Source organism: Wyeomyia smithii, chromosome 1 (assembly GCF_029784165.1).
Source record: "Wyeomyia smithii strain HCP4-BCI-WySm-NY-G18 chromosome 1, ASM2978416v1, whole genome shotgun sequence".
Taxonomy (NCBI): Eukaryota; Metazoa; Arthropoda; class Insecta; order Diptera; family Culicidae; genus Wyeomyia; species Wyeomyia smithii.
In genome coordinates, this window is record NC_073694.1 from 174,312,139 (window position 1) to 174,329,815 (window position 17,677).

General features: G+C 38.8%; 1 protein-coding gene across 6 annotated transcripts in view; it reads left to right on the forward strand.

The window, feature by feature from the left end:
- The window catches only part of LOC129730047 (sodium/calcium exchanger 1), a 488,453-nt gene that overhangs the window by 326,102 nt on the left and 144,674 nt on the right, over window positions 1-17,677 (forward strand). For 4 of the 6 annotated variants that reach the window (XM_055689055.1, XM_055689080.1, XM_055689064.1 and 1 more), the window contains one exon: window positions 7,706-7,735. The exons of the other annotated variants lie outside the window; for them this stretch is intronic. In XM_055689055.1, coding sequence (XP_055545030.1) covers window positions 7,706-7,735 — 30 coding nt within the window. The remainder of the gene's footprint in view (window positions 1-7,705; window positions 7,736-17,677) is intronic. 6 annotated transcript variants of the gene reach the window in all.

A 17,677-nucleotide genomic window follows, 5' to 3' on the forward strand; every position in this document is an offset into this window, starting at 1 on the left:
AGCTGCCTCAGAAGACCCGATTGAATTTTACTGTAATCGAACTGTAACTTCATTTGTAATGTGCCGACTTGTGAAAATCACGGAACTTCATTATCTCAGAAACTACACAACCGATTTGATTATTATTATCAGATGAGCGGGCTAGTTAAGAGTTAACTGATGAATTATGATTGAACACGTGGTTTTGAAGTTTGGCTGCCCTACATGTTCCCATTTCATTTGATTATAATCGAACTTAAGCAACCGTTATGTATTTAATTGTTAATAATACAACGAAAGTCTACTATCTCAAAGATTACATGACTTATTTGAACATAACTAGTGTCATACGAACGAGTCATCTCTCAAACTTACAAATAACAAACTTCATAACAATTTGATATGTGGCTCAAAAGTTATGGAAAGAAGAGAAATTCAAAGACTATTTAAAACCATACCTGCTTTGATCGATATATGTGGCCTCAACATAATTTAAATGTGGTGTCGTACTATTTGAACGTTCCAAGTTCATTGATTCCTTGCGGTTTGTTTGTAGTCTGCAAATGCACGACGAATCGGCCATAGGATATGATCAAAGTCAAATAACAATTCGCTTGAAATGATTGGTTTTATCGAAAGGGCAACATCCTCGTCTTCTGGCTTCTGTACATCGCGTTAATTCTGAATATATTCATATTGGGTGGTATTCTGTCATTATCAGCAGACTTTCTGGCATCAATCTGACACCGGAAATACCCATATTGGGAGGTATTTTCATCACGTTTACGGAAATAGCCATATTGAGTATTATTCGATCATTTCCGACTGTTGCCTATAAGTTGCCATTTAGCAATTCAAAATGGTGCCTGAGGTCAATTGTTAGCTCCTTGCATCATTCTGGTTCCAGAGAAACTCATATTGGATAGTATTTGTTTATTTTAGGCTGTTTTTCACAAACCGGTAGTCGCCATCTTGGATTTCAAAATGGTATTTAGGATACTGGTTAAAGAAAAACTCATATTGGGTGATATTTGGTCACTTTGGACTGTTTTTCAGAAGCCGAAAGTCGTCATTTTGGACTTTAAAATTGCCTGTGAAATTCATTTCTGTCATCTGGGCGTAATTCTGGTTCCGAAAACATTCATATTGAATGGTATTTGGTCATATCCGGCTGTTTGCCAGACACCGGAAGTCACCATCTTGAAATTCAAGATTGTGTCTGTGATCAATTTTTAGCTTCTGTGCATCTTTCTGGTTCCAGAAATACTAATATTTAATGGGAATCGTCCATTTCAGGCTGTTTTCCAGAAACCGGAAGTTGCCATCTTACAATACAAAATGTTGTCTGAAGTCGATTTGTGGCTCCAGTGCATCATTACGGTTCCGGAAATACCCATATTGGGTGGTATTTGGTCATTTGCTGCTGTTTTCCGACACCGGAAGTCGCCATATTGGATTTCATAATGGCATTTGGAGAAAATTTCTGGATTTTGAACGGCATACTGGTTAAAGAAAAACTCATATTGGGTGGTATTTGGTCATTTTCTGCTTCTCCCTTCCAGAAGAGGGAGGGGTCTCAAACTATCATAGGAACCTTTATCGGCACCAAAAACCCCTACATACAAATTTTCACGTCGACCGGTTCGGTAGTTTTCGGGCCTATATGGATCAGACAGACAGACAGGCTTGACTGCATTTTTAAGATTACAACATCAATATTTTAGAACCTAAAGAGTAAATATACATTTATTGGATTGAAGCGTTCATGTAAATCTATTTTTACAAATAAAAAATTGAATGAGAAAGGCTGGGTCTGACCGCTAGGTGGATTAATTTAGGTTTTTTTTTTTTCAAAACTGTAGACATGCCACATTAACCTCCCAGCTCGTCACGAGATACGATGCTGGCCTAACAAGTCAGCTGTCGTAGGTTCGAGTCTCGTTTCTGAAGAGACTGTTAGTGTCAGTAGGATCGTAGCGCTAGCCCCGCAATTGTTCTGTACACTTAACAGTTGGTTGCGAAGTCTGTGTGTAATAAAACAGAAGATCGAGTTCCGAATCGAAATGTTCCATCAAGGCTTTGGTTTTTTAGACATGCCTGCATGACCGTGCTTCAAATACAGAAGTGAGATCCAAAATATAGCTCTGTGAAAGGTTAGCTACAATACCCAGTCTATCGGCTATGGAAAGCTGCGAGTTATTTGAAATCGCCGCCATCTGCGCTGTGACTTTTCGTAGCTCTGCTTGCTGCTACTCGATCACGCTCCCAGTAAATCATCCTCTTGCAATAGTGATCGGATAAACAATGAAGATTAAATGTCTGCATACTAGTTTTGATACGTGAGTACTGAGAGTTATACTTCTGGTTACAATGCAAGTTTTCGATAGCAACACCGGCTACGAGCACTCAATTAAACACAAATTGCGTAATTTTTATCACTGTCAATGCCACGATCAAAGTTGTTTAATTTATCGTCATTATAAATTATCGTATGGACATTGTCGGCAGAACAACTGCGGCGGTGGCAGAACAGATTGGGTTGCAGATATATATGTCAAAAACGAAGTATAAGCTAGCCGGCGGAACCGAAGCCGAACCACAACGCCTAGGCGGTAGCATTACGATCGACGGCGATGAGTTTGGAGGTAATCGATGAGTTTGTCTATCTTGGCTCACTGGTTACTGAGGACAATGATACCAGCCGAGAGATCCAGAGGCGTATTATCAGCGGAAGTCGTGGCTTCACAAGCAATTGTGGCCGAACAGACTTAGCCCCCGTACGAAGTGTAACCTATACAAAACGCTCATAAGACCGGTTGTTCTGTACGGGCATGAAACGTGGACAATGCTCGAGGAGGACCTGCGAGTGCTCGGAGTTTTCGAACGACGGGTACTAAGGACGATCTTTGGCGGCGTGCAGGAGAACGGAATATGGAGGCGAAGAATGAGCGATGAGCTCGCGCAACTCTACGGTAAACCCAGTATTGATGGTGGCTAAAGCTGGCCGGAGCTGGCGGGCAGGGCATGTTGCAAGAATGCCGGACAACTACCCTGCGAAGATGGCGTTTGCCTCGAATCCGATAGGAAGAAGATGACCAGGGGTGCAGCGGGCAAGATGGGTAGACCAGGTGGAGCTAGATCTGGCAGAGAGTACACGGTGTCCCAGGGATTGAAGAGCGGAAGCTAATAACCGAGTGAGTTGGAGAAACTTTGTAAATCCGGCCATGTCATTATGAAGGAATGCCTAATAAATAAATAAAGAATTAGATTATCATTAGCTCATGGCACGAGATGATTCGAGTTCTCTTGTTATTTCTTCACATGCACTGCAAGCAAGTAAACAATGCATATTGCAAGTCAACAAACGATAATACACACACGCTACCAGTACACGCACCACTTACGTATGCGTAAAAAAAATGGGCCAGATCGATATTTAGCCACTCCATCTCCTCCAACGATCGTTGCGAGCAGTGGGCCGAAACACCAAGGCTTTTTGGTTTTTCTTGACGAACAACGCAACTTGCGGCAGGCACTTCGTACAATAAATTTCCTCGTTGACGGCCTGTCTGTAGCGAAAGGAGAGCAATTTTGACGCCCCCTTTTTACTGATTGTCAGCCACAGCAGCGCCTTCTTGGAGAACTTGGTGTGTGAAATAAACTTCACCTCGCTGCTCACTTCCTTCGTGGGGAAGGTAACATAAGAAGTGCCCTGCCAGTCGTTGCCATTCAGGGTGAGTTAGGTCTCATCGTCCACTACCATCGCCACGTAGTGATTTGCTGGCCAAGCGCATGCAGCGATGTAGCCGCTTTTCCTTCGGTCTTCTGCTTCTTTGAGCTTCTTGTCGCTCAGGGTCGTCGGCCGTCCGGAACCGGGCTTTCGTTCAATGCTCGGATTGTTGTCCAATATTGCCAAGATGCTGTAGATATCGGAACGGGCGTATCCGGTGTCCGAGAACTGCCGGACGATTTCCTTTTTCGACGCGACGGGGTACCGTTCTTCAAACGCGCACACCGCTAAACGGAGTCCCCGTGGCTCTGTGGTTATCGATGTCGGTTGGGTAGTTCTTCCACACGGTTGTGATATCGGGTCCGATTACCGATCGAGTTGAGGATCGTTTCGAGCTGGAAATTTTCTCGACTCAGAACTGGGGTACGGTGTATCGTTGTACTTATCCTACACATGCAAAATGTGCCAAAAACAATATCGATAACGAATTTTCTCAACTAATCTAGTTGATCGAGACCGCAATTAGCCCCCAGGGTGGCAATTAGCCTCCAGGGTTAAAATCGTTTAAAATCTGTCCACGTGGTATGTGGATGGCCCCTTAGCAGTGACCAATCCACTGAAAGCGAACGCGTCAGATCCGGTCAAAATCACTTATATATCCGGACATGTTTAACAAAGCTGTGCAGTGCGCGATTCACCGGTTTCCTCCGTTGATCTGTTTGCTGTGAAAGGGTGCAATTGAATGACCGGGTGCAAAAACCAAGCAAACATGTTTTTCTAATCATAACCTGCTTAGCTCTACTGCGCTGTGATCAGCCACTTCTATGCTTGCAGCGAGTCGAGTAACATTCCAGTGAGTTCCTCTTACTGCAGCGATCGGTTATACAATAAATACTGGATTTCTGCATGCTAGCTTTCACACGTGACTGCTGATAGTTATACTTCCGGTGGGCGTGTTGCCGTACAGTCGACCGAACAAAATAACAAAAAAGAACCGTTTACATAGTCAAATCGTTTGTATACTTCAATGTCGACTGTGCTGGAGAAGAACGGTAGTGATTAATTGTTTAGTTTGATGTAGACGAAGACTGAAAGTTTCCTCCTCAGCTCATATTGGTAGAAATATTCATTTAACAAGACTCTAGATTTTTCTATAGTGCAATAGTTAGCGTCCCAATATCACTATTTTTCGCATTTTGATAATTTTCCAATCGACGGCTGTAAGCATGATTCAATTTGCGCCCCTATCATTCGTAATTTAACTTTGGATTGAATAAAATACCTGTTTCGGACTGATCGTAAAGTTAAAACTGATAAAATCTGAAGTATTGCCGTTAAGTTTCCTCAGAAAATATTTAAAGTTGAGTGATCAATTCAGTCCTTGCGTACCTTTCATTCCAGAATGTAACAAAATTCCCGCGTAACTAACTTTGTTTCCTTTCTTTTATACTTACAGGTAAGCAATTGTTACATTGACACGTAAAGTGAAAGCTTAAAATCAACACCAGAAGAGAAAACAAACCAAACTTTAAAATAGTTCCGCTAGCCTACAGTGCTTCTGTCCGTAGAAAGAAGCAACTTTTCTCCGGTTCCATTCGAAACGAACAGCGATCTTCCTCGTCCTGTCACAGCTGGTCAACAGCACCACCAGCTGATAATAGTGTGTAGAGAAAGGTACGTTCATATATCCTGGGGTTCATTGACAGCCAATTTCTCCCATTGTTGGCAGCAGGCCAACGAATGACGACATAGTAGCGGCAGCTACAGCAGCAGTGGTGACAAAGGCCATGCTGCGAGGGCAAATGCAATAAATCCGAATGAAAGTGAAACGAATGTGTATGTGCTTCTGCTCTCATTGGGTTTCGGCTGGACTGGAAACGGAATGCTGGCTGAATCCCTGCGGGGGTGACGAAAAAGCAAAAGCAATATGACAACGATGAAAGGAAAAGTCTGTGTGTTGTGGGAAGACGCCTCGGGGGAAAACTGGTTGATAGGGAAGTAAATCGAAAATTCTGCATCCATGCCCCAGTTGCAAAAGCATGGTGGAGATTTTAAGTGAGAAATAACTTATCTTAACTGGCAACAACAGCCACTCACTCAATCAGAAAGTAACAGGAAAGTTTAATCACTTCTGCTATGAAAGCGGGAGTCCGAATGCACTCTGAATCATATAAATAAGATAGTTTAACATCGTGACAGCAGAGAAACTTCATTCCAAAGGCGAAAGTCAAAGTCAAATTTTTTCACCGAGTCAATCTACCTACACTCCAATAAAATGCGGTTAGGTTCTTGGTCTCGTTAGAAAGGAGCAAAACACAAACTCAAAGCTTACCGTGAGGGTGTGAAACGAACTGGGATTCGTACCAGTACAAACTGTTGGCAACAATCAGTGAACTTTCGCTAGCAAAAACTTTGACTTTTCTGCTTTAACGAACATTGGAATGCTTATTTACCAATAGATCTTCTGAAGCAACGTCGTCAATAAGTTATTTCAATTCCAGAATGGAGAATTCGATGATGATGGGATATTTTCGAAAGTAAACTGTAACCACTGTAACTCTGAAAGATATAATACAGTCCGGTGTACTTATGATATTCCAGGCGGATTACTCCGGGATGCCGAACATAAATTTTTACTTAGTTTGCATCTTCTCCCATCATACTTCGAAACCGAGTCGCATCTGTGGTTGAATGATTTGTTCCCAACATGATTCATATGCCAAATGTGCCCAACGACGGTCGTCACAACATGTAGATGTCTAATAATTTTATATGCCTTGATGATATTCATACATTCCCAGGGTCGTTTGCATCGCCGTCGTCGTCTTCTTGGCGAGAAGACGTACTGCCGGCTTTGTTTCAGTCAGGCAGGCTGTAGAGAGGGAAAATCAAATTAAATTCTGTCTGTAAATTGTTTGCTGCTAACTTTCTCTTGCATTACGTACTTTGAGAGAAGACACTATCGCACCATCTTGGTATGATATCGATTAACAAGCTTGTCTAAGTCATCCGACATACTGTGGAAAGTCTTCGTTCACAGCAACGCAAAAGCTTGACCTGGATTTGGAAGTCACTCGTGTCTAACTAACTTCACTAACAACTTTGTCAAACTGTCCAACTCCACCGGAGATCTCAATTAATTACAAAGAAACAGGAATATCCAGTCTCCGCTAACTATAGAAAATTACTAAAAGTCTGTGCATCGGACAGCGGTGGTTTTTCTGTGTATGCTTGCTCATACTTTCACCTCAGAACCAGAAAGAACATACAGTTAACAGGGATTCTATCCTGATGCGGTTTAAAGTTTCCCATTGAACATTTACCACAAGTCACAATCCGGACAGGACATCCAACAAATTGTGGATACTCTCTCCCAGACCTGGCAACGACGGGGTGAACCGAAAAATAAATCTTTACTTTGTGTGTATGCAACTGGCAACCGGCGAGTGGCCAAACGGTGCAAACCAACAGACAAAACATTGGAACGAAGAGGTTGGGACATGATTTGAAAGTTTCAGCATCCGGGCGACAGTTGGCCAATTATGGGACCGGAGTTTGCAAACGACTTTCGAACACGCCATTGTTTTGAAACATAAGCGATTAGGCTTTTTTTCTTTTCTTACGGCAGCATGTAGCCTCAGTGCTTGGGAATTTATTAGTTTGTAGTTATTTAACACGTAGAAGTAATGTTTCACTGTAAAGTATTTCAACTGTGATTATTTAAAAGAATGCATGATTAATCACTATTTTCAACAATATTAAAATACAGCACGTAGTACCTATGCAATTATGGTTAAATACAGTATATGATATCCAAATATTATCAATTCTACCTAGCTTGTGCTTTAGTATAAAAGCAATAGTTATCGCTAGTAACCGTTACAACTTCAATCGTAGAGGTCTATAACCAAACCAAACCTGTTGTAATACCCTGTCAAAATCAGTTTCTATTATTTCGATTTTCTTCCTTTCGTTTTGTTTGCATGCATACCCAAGTCGCTCGTTAAAAGGATAGCAATTCTAAACGTAAGTAATAACTGGGGTCAGTCCGCACCTCTAGCTTGCAATGCTTTGCACCTTTTCCGTTGTTGTAATAATAAAAGCACCTCAACATTTGCTGTTGTAATTTGATTCACCATATCAATATATGTAAGCAAATTAAAATATAATAAGAATAAGAATAAGAACTATTGCTACAATAAGAACAATTTCAAATAAAAAAAGCCCAATTTCAACTATTTTTAAATTATCATTTATGATTTGGCTGAAACTTCGCACTTATTTTTGAAAAAGGTTTATGTTTATGAAATGGTATTGAAACTAACCAACTTTTTTAAGACCAAAGCGTTTAGCTTAATCAGAGTGAGATCTTCGACAAAGTTGTATCAAGAACTATCGAGGAATTGAAATCATCTCGTCGATCCCTAAAATTTTTGTGGCAATCGCAAAACAAAAAATATTCAATCAAGTCAAAAATAGTATTTCCAACAACCAACATGGGATGCACACTGTTTCCAAAGTTGCAAAAACGTGATCGAATTCAAATTATTTTGACCCACAAAAAATAGATTTTAGAGCCATAGTGCCTTCAGGAAAGTTGATCCATGAATTATTCTCTATTTTATAGAAGTTGCAATTTTGTGATTAATCCACTTAACAGTGAGAAGCGAAGTTTCCTTTTTTCATTTTTGCATATAAAATTTCATTTTGTTCGGCAAAGTTGTTGCACATTTTATAAGAAATAACTTTCTCAAAGGTACCATACTTCTATCTGCCTTTTTTAATGGACTTTGTGGAGGTTTCTACAGATGGCCACTGAAAATAATTTTTTTAAATATAACTTTTAGTGGTGATGTTCTACAATTTTCCAATGTTCTGCGTTGTTGTTTACTATCACAAAACACACAATTTCATCAAAGAAATTTTATTTTTATCTCTCATATTTTATCGGTTATTGACGATTTTTATTGACACAACGCACTAATTTACTAACAGATATCTTTAAAATCTGCAAATATCTGCAGATTAAACTTTTCCTAAATTTAAGTATGAGTAAAGCGGCATTTAGTCCAGATATAGGTATTTGTCACTCGCTGTCTCCTGTGCAGATATTTGTAAATAAATAAGTGCATTATTTTAATAAAAATCTTTAATAACTTATTAAACTCGAGAGATAAAAAAAAACTTTCTTCGGTGAACTTGTGTGTTTTATTGTAGTTAACATTGTGTGTAACATTGTGGAATATTGAAATTTTTTAGAAAATCAATATAAAAAGTTATATTTATTTTAACAATAGTTCATTTAAATGACCAGATGCAAGTATAGTGTCTTCTACAAAGTTGTTTCTTACAAAATGTGCTAGAACTTTACTTAGCAAAGTGGGTTTTTATATGCAGAAATGAGGAAAATAAAACTCATATCTCACTTTTAGGTAGATTAATCACAAAATTCTAACTTCAAAAATACATGTGAGACAAAAATAAACTTTCCTCGGAGATATTGTTTGTTTTGTTGTAGAACATTCGAAAATTGTAGAAAATCACTATAAAAAGTTAAATAGCAAAAAAAAGATTTTTAATATCTATTTATAGAAAACTCCACAAAAGTCCATTTAAATAAATAGATAGAAGTATGATGTCTTCAACTAAGTTGTTCCTATTAAAATTTGCTACAACTTTGCTGAACAGAGTGGATTTTTATATTCCAAAATGAGAAAAATAAAACTCGTTTCTCACTGTTGATTGGATCAATCACGGAATTGTAACTTCTATAACATGGAGAATAATTAGAGGAACAACTTTGCTGAAGACGTTACGGCTCTAAAATCAATGTTTTTGGGTCAAAATAATTTCGATTACGATTTTGCAGCTTTGGAAACAGTGTGCGATGGACAGGAATAACTCCATTGAAACTTTATACACTAACTTCAGTAAGGCGTTTGATAGAGTTGATATTCCGCTGCTACTTTGTAAGCTTGAACGTATGGGATTGAGAGGGACACTGACGAATCGTACTTGACGAAAAGAACGCAGTTTGTTCGTTTCAAAGGTCAATGGCACTTCTGGAGTTCTACAGGGTTGCCACTTGGGTCCTTTATTATTTATTATCTTTGTCGACAATGTCAATCTTATACTGAAACGCGCCAAGTATTCATCTATGCAGACGACATGAAATTGTACATAGAGATACGTAACAGGGTAAATCTGCAACATTTTCAGGATGAAATCAACGTTTTCTTCAATTAGTGTGCCAAAAGCCTACGGGATCTTAATAATAAAAAATGCAACATTATATCCTACTCGAAAAAACACCAATCATGAATTCAGGTTCATTTTAGAAAATCAGTTGATTCGAAGAAGTTACAAGTTAACCATTGGTAACGCAAACAAAAAAGCAAAAAAAAATAGTTTCCCTAAAAAGATGGTAGCTTTTAAACTATTCCAGTGCTTACGGGAATACTTGTTGTATCATCATTATTTTTTTCCAGTTTGTGCTCTAGGGCCAGAACCTGTGGTTACCAGTGTAATTGACTATTTCTCTGAAACCAAAAGTAGCCATTTTGTAATTCAAATTGCCTCTGTGGTCGAGTTTAAGCATCCGAAAATCATCTCAATTCCACAAATTGGATGATATTTCGTCAGTTGAGTCTGTTTTTCAGAAACTGGAAGTCGTCACAAAAAAGGCGCCTGAAGTTGTTCCGACTTTTGAACGCTATCTCGATTCCGGCAATACTAATATTCAATAAGATTTGGCCATTTTAGGTTGTATTCAAGCAACCGAAAGTAGCCATTTTGGATTCTGAGCTTTGATTCTAACCTCGGACTCTGAAAAACTTTATGAATAGTATTTGGCCATTTTCTCTTTTTTACTAGACAAAAGAGTTTTGAAAAAATCTGATTTATCTGATTCTCGAAATACGTTGATTGAAATTATCGCGTGCGATACGTCTTGACGTTGGAATGGTAGTTTTGATAGTAACTATCACCACAATTTTGCAAAATGTCTGTCTGATCCATATGGAATTGGAGATTACTGTACCGATCAGCGTGAAATTTTGTATATAGGAGTTTTAGGGGCCGAGAAAGGCGACTAAGACCGTTCGAGACCCCTCCCTCTTCTGAAAGGGAGGGATCTCATACAAATGAAGCACAAATTTATGCACATCTTGAGAACTACTCAACTAAATGTAGGCTGGCCAAATTTTCTCGGGATAAAAACGGGACAAATGGGTTTAAAAACGTGACACATGATAAAATAAAAGGTGCAACGACACTGAAGGAAACATTAATACACTTGTGGCCATGCATTGGAAACAATGCAAAATGTTGAGGTTGAACGGCGAAGAGGTAACAGATATCGACATGAAGAAATAGAGGAGGATGGACTGGACAAGCTGTGCATCAGTCAAGCCTGAACTAGTTCAAAGATGCTTTTAAAAGCAAAGCTCTAATGTTACATTCCGTATCGGAACTCGACCTTCTGTTTATTATACGCAGACTTGGTTAGTGTACTGGAAAATTAATTCCGTTTGCTTGATTGGTTCTTGAGTAATGCAAAAAATCGTGTTTCATTGTACGGGAATGCTCTCATGCAATGCAGGGAGAAGTATCAGAGTACCTCAGACATTTTTTTTTGCTCTTTAAAACATCCACATGCCAAGATTAGCAGTATTTACTCGTTTAGCTTCAGAGTAATGCAGAAATTTGTATTTCATTTGAATGAGAACCCTCTCTTCTAGAGAAAAGAGGGGTTTCGATCTACCAAAGAAATATGTCTTGCTCTCGTAAACCTTTACACGCAAAGTTTGGTTCTATTTGCTGGATTAAATCTCGAGTTATCCCTTTCTGACCGAGTCCACACGATTTTGTAGGTAAAAAATGACGGATAACAAAACCCAAATCGAAGCAATTCCTATATAAAAACACTTGCTTGCTCCGGGTTTTTATTTTTCCTAGCAGCTGCGATGTTGACACTATCGTTGTGAGCAATAAAACAATGAATAGGACGTTCTAAAAGCGAGAGAAAAGGTTTTGTTTAAGTCACCTTCTACCTACGTCATTATATGGGCCCGATCGGAAAGGGTTATGCAGATATTTCTAGAGAGACATTTCAAAAGGTCCTATCTGCTTTGATCGATTTTTTGATCGATCACTTACATTCGATCACCACAACTTAATAATCACATTTAATGACACGTTATTTGCACAAGTTGATAGCGGAGGGATCACTCTAGCCTTCTGAACGAAAACCACGCTTGGGAGATTTACTAAAGCTGAACCATCACCAAAATGAAATGACGCTTCGGATAAACGATGAAAGCAGATAGGACCTTTTGAAATGTTCATCTAGATTTGGGTTTCGTTTATATGAAAGCCCTTCCTTCCAGCGTAGGGAGAGGTGTCAAACTAATAGAGCAATATTTCTTGCTTTCTAAAACATCCAGATGCCAAGTTTGGCTTCATTTACTTCATTCACTTCAGGACAATTGCGGGGCTAGCGCTACGATCCTACTGACACTAACAGTCTCTCCCGAGCCGGGACTGGAACATACAACGACTGGCTTGATAGGCCAGCTGGGAGATTAAAGAGGCCCATAAAATCGATTTACTTACAAATTTTCAGGTTTTTCAAAAGTTGTAACTGTTGAGCTGTTCGACTGATTTTGATTTTTTTTTTTTGCGTTAAATTCAAGGTAATTGATGAGTTTTTTGGAGGGGAAGCAGACAGTACCGTTTGATTTTTTTTTGGATTCCTCAGAAGTTTTTGATAAAATATTAAATTTTGACGGAGGGACTTTTTCTCTATTTTGGAAAATGAATCAATAATGTCACTAAATATCAGATGCGTCTCCATCAAGTATAATCGTAACTCTTCAATGGAGACGCATGTTGGTCTAATTGAACGCATAGTACTAATTGCTTTTGAATATTCTTTGAAAATGCAAATTGTGAAACGATGAGAACTGAAGAAATGGCGAACATCAAAGTAAACCAGAGTGTAAACGGAACACATCAAATCACACGAAGCTGGAAAATATGTACAACAAATAAGAAAATAAGAAATAAAATCATGAAATGATGCAAGGTGATAAAACTACGAACAAAACGAACAACATGCATGAAATTGAAACCCAGCAATAATAAAAACTGTGAATTAATTATAAAATAACTAATACTAATTTTACACGCAATAAAAAACAGCAATTAATAGAAACAACAACTTCAGAAAATAACAAAATGGAATAAGTAAACGATGATGCACAAGATCAATCTAAGTTGAGCAGACTGAAAACAGAAAAATAAAAGAGAAACCATTCGGAATTTTCGTGTTTTTTTATCGGGTATGTTTCGAGTAAGGTGAAGTTTTCGGGTATTTTGGCTATTGATAAAGATGTATTTGAAGATGTATTTGGCATGTCTTGGATGCAAGCATAGTGCGTATTAGGAATTTGAATATAAATGCAGCAAACGAAAATAAGAAGCATTTTGAATCTATTACCAAAAAAAACTAGAAAGAACATGGTTTTTACATTAAACATATAATAACACACTAACTCAAATTGGTTTCCATTAAAATATATAATACAGGAGAAGAAATCGAATATATATGAGCAAAAAGCAAGAAAAAACGAAAAAACATTTCGAAATTTATAAAATAAAACATACCGCTAAAAAGCAACGAAATAATAGTTGTTTACTTATTAAAGAAGAGAGAAAAACATCAATAATAATGGTAAAAGAATAATAAAATCAGAATTGGAGAACGAACAAGTAGAAACAATCAGAAATCTGGAACACGGAGGAATCAAAGACATAAAACCATAAAAATAACAACTGTCACAATAAGAGACACAGTGAAGAGATTGCCCAAGATAAAAACAGAAGACACAATACGAAAGAATCACTCAACAGAAGGAGAAAAATGTAGAGCAAAGAACTAGAGCAATAACGTTCGGTATCTTTTTTCGCTGTTTCAAAAAATACATTGAAAAAATGTAACCAACGCACGAGCAAAAGAACGCTCAAAAGAGTGGAAATTAAAATATGTAAAAAATAAAATGAAAAACAAGAGAAAACGAACAATACATAGCAAAATAAAATTAAAAATAATAAAATAAAGAAACTACTCGAAAACTTGAAATTTTTAAAGTACAAAATAATGTATGTCATACAGAGAAAACAAATCATGAGAAATAGTAAAAATACAAATAAATAAGTGCAAAAAGCGGATAAAACACTAAAATACATTGGAGACAAAGCAAACAAAACCATGATTAATCACTTCATGGAATGAAGAAATAGAAAAGAAAATTTTGTTCGTACAATTTAATTAGGAAGGTGAAAAAATCGCACCTAAATTCATGAATTTAGTACACAAAGAAAATAAAAAATATAAGGACTGTGAAAAAAATAACAGTGAAATTATCAGTATTTTCTAGCGTTATATTTGAGTTGTTATGAAACATAACATCTTGTTATTGTTTTTTTTTTTCTAAACTATATTTTGATAAAGCATCCTTTTATAATTAAATAGAGGCTCTCTCTACATTGTTGGTTTGAGTCTCAAGCGGAAATAAATGATAAAACTCTTTCTGTTACAAGTTAACCTGTACAAACCATGTACCTTAGGTACAAATTAATTTAATGATAAACGTTTATTTTCATTTTCACTGCTATTACAACAGAATGACTGGTTCTGAAACAAAATATGATGTTTACCCATTTTTCCTTTAAAACAGGCAATAACAAATATTACAGATGGTAATCTTTATCTTCTCAAATTCAATTGAATTTATGATAGAATAATGATGTTTTTGGTTTTTAAATAGTTTATTTGACACGGCACGATACAATTTATGTTTAACTGAGCCAAGTACATTTTTTTTAAATTCTAAGTTAGCAGGGAAAAGAGGGAGGCCTTTTCTTTATTCTCGCGGCCGACTACGAGCTAGTGGGGATTTAAGGTGAGAGGATGGGGAGTTACAATTTTGATTTTAACTATATTGAGTTATACGATTTATTTATTTGTACATGGCTAAGCAGTGATGTTCTATTTGAGCAGTTTGGACTGAGGTGTCTGCGTGAACATGAAGATGCCGAGTCTTCGTTTGGGTGTCTCCAGCTTAGTGTATCATCTTCTTTCAGCGTGTAGCGGGAATGGTAATCTAACAAATAGATAGAAGAGTTTCATATTTTAATACCAGCGTGTTTTATGAAAACGTATAGCTGTGTCATGTACTGGAGATCACCGCTTCCCAGAATGTCTCTAACGGGTACGTTCGGTTGTTTTCCTCGGGCCCGAGGGGAATCTATAAGCTCAGACCTAACACCACAGTATTCGGTACACGACCAAACAACATGCTCGATGTCATGGTAGCCATCGCCACAAACGCAGTGATTACTGTCTACAAGCCCTATACGAAAGAGATGCGTGTTTAACGTGTAGTGATTGGACATAAGTCTGGACATCACGCGAATGAAGTCCCGACCTACATCCAACCCCTTGAACCATGCTTTCGTCGATACCTTAGGAAAAATGGAATGTAGCCACCGTCCCAGTTCATCTGAGTTCCATGATGATTGCCAACTGTTGAGTGTTCTCTGACGCAAAATGCTATAAAATTCATCATACCCACCTTAGCTAAAGAGTCAGCCTTTTCGTTACCCGGAATCGAGCAATGAGAAGGGACCCACGCTAAGGTAACCCGGTAATTTTTATCTGTTAAAGCACTTAAAAACCGCCGTATTTTCCCCAGGAAATACGGGGTGTGCTTCACAGGCTTCATTGATCGCAGAGCCTCAATGGCACTGAGACTATCTGTGAAGATGAAGTAGTGGTCTATGGGTAGGGTTTCGATGATTCCAAGAGAGTACTGAATAGCAGCAAGTTCTGCGACGTACACGGAAGCAGGAGCATCGAGTTTGTAGGAGGCGGTAAAATTTTCGTGGAAAACACCAAAGCCAGTGGACTCATCTAGATTAGATCCGTCAGTGAAAAACCTTTTATCATAACTAACATGTTTAAACTTATTGGAAAAATCTTAGGGATCTCTTGGGGTCGCAATTGATCCGGGATACCAGAAATGTCTTGTTTCATGGTGGTGTCGAAGAATATAGCATTATTAGAAGTAGCTAAAAGTGCGACATTGGAGGAATCGTATGAAGAAGGATTAATATCTTGAGCCATATAGTCAAAATATAAAGTCATAAATCTGGATTGAGATTGAAGGTCGACCAACCTCTCGAAATTTTCAATTACTAATGGGTTCATAACTGTGCATCGAATTAGCAACCGGTAAGAGAGATTCCAAAAACGATGTTTCAACGGAAGAATACCCGCTAGCACTTCAAGACTCATCGTATGGGTCGACTGCATGCAACCCAAGGCAATACGCAAACAACGATATTGTATTCTCTCTAATTTTATAATGTGCGTGTTCGCGGCGGAGCGAAAGCAGAAACAGCCGTACTCAAGAACTGACAATATCGTTGTTTGGTATAACCTTAGCAGGTCTCCTGGGTGAGCACCCCACCAAGTTCCGGTAATCGTACGAAGAAAATTAATCCTCTGTTGGCATTTTTGTGTCAGATACCTAATATGACAAGCCCAGGTGCATTTGGAGTCGAACCAGACCCCGAGATATTTAGCGACTAAAACCTGAGAGATCGTTTTACCCGTTAGTAGGAGCTGCAGCTGAGCTGGGTTATGCTTCCTAGAAAAAACGACCAGCTCAGTTTTCTCCGGAGAGAATTCGATACCCAGCTTAAGAGCCCATTCAGACAAATTGTCTAAGGTATCTTGCAATGGTCCTTGCAGATCGCTAGCCTCGCTACCAGTAATGGATACAACGCTATCGTCTGCAAGTTGCCTTAGCGTGCATGAATTTGCAAGACATTCATCGATGTCATTGACGTAAAAATTATATAAGAGAGGACTTAAACATGAGCCCTGGGGAAGGCCCATGTAACTAATTCGGGAAGTTGTCGAATCGCCATGTGAGAAATACATATGCTTTTCTGACAACAAATTGAGCAAAAAGTTATTCAAATTTGGTGAAAGTCCCTGCGAATGAAGTTTCGCGCTTAAAACTTCTACAGAGACAGAGTCAAAAGCCCCCTTAATATCCATGAACGCAGAGGCCATTTGCTCTTTTCGAGCAAAGGCTAGTTGAATTTCAGTAGAAAGCAACGCTAGGCAATCGTTCGTCCCTTTGCCCCGGCGAAAGCCAAATTGAGTATCTGAAAGTAACCCGTTTGTTTCGACCCATTTGTCTAACCGTAAGAGGATCATTTTCTCCATTAATTTCCGGAGGCAAGAGAGCATCGCAATCGGCCTATATGAATTGTGATCAGAGGCAGGTTTCCCGGGTTTCCGAATAGCAATGACTTTTACCTCCCTCCAGTCATGCGGAACAATATTTAGCTCAAGAAAATTGTTGAACAAATTCAACAAGCGTCTTTTTGCAGAGTCGGGTAGGTTCTTCAACAGGTTGAATTTTATTCTATCTAACCCTGGAGCCTTATTGTTGCACGACAGGAGAGCCATTGAAAATTCCAACATCGAAAATGGAGGCTCTTTCGTAGTTACTAATAACGCGTCGTGAAAGGTTTTCTGTTCCGGTACAGAGTCTGGACAGACCTTTTTGGCAAAATCGAGTATCCAGCGATCTGAATACTCCTCGCTTTCATTCGAAACGTCACGGTTCCGCATGCGCCTGGCGGTATCCCAAAGAGTGCTAATCGCTATTTCCCTGGACAACGCGTTTACGAACCGCCGCCAGTACCCGCGTTTTTTCGCCTTTACTAAGCTCTTCATCTGCCTGCCCAGTGCCTCGTACTTTCGAAGCAGGTTGACAGTGCCGTACTCCCGGTTGTCCTTATACGCCGCGGACCTTCGCGCGTACAGCTCAGAGCACTCTTTGTCCCACCATTTGTTGGGAGGGCGCTGTCTAATCGTTACCCCGGGTA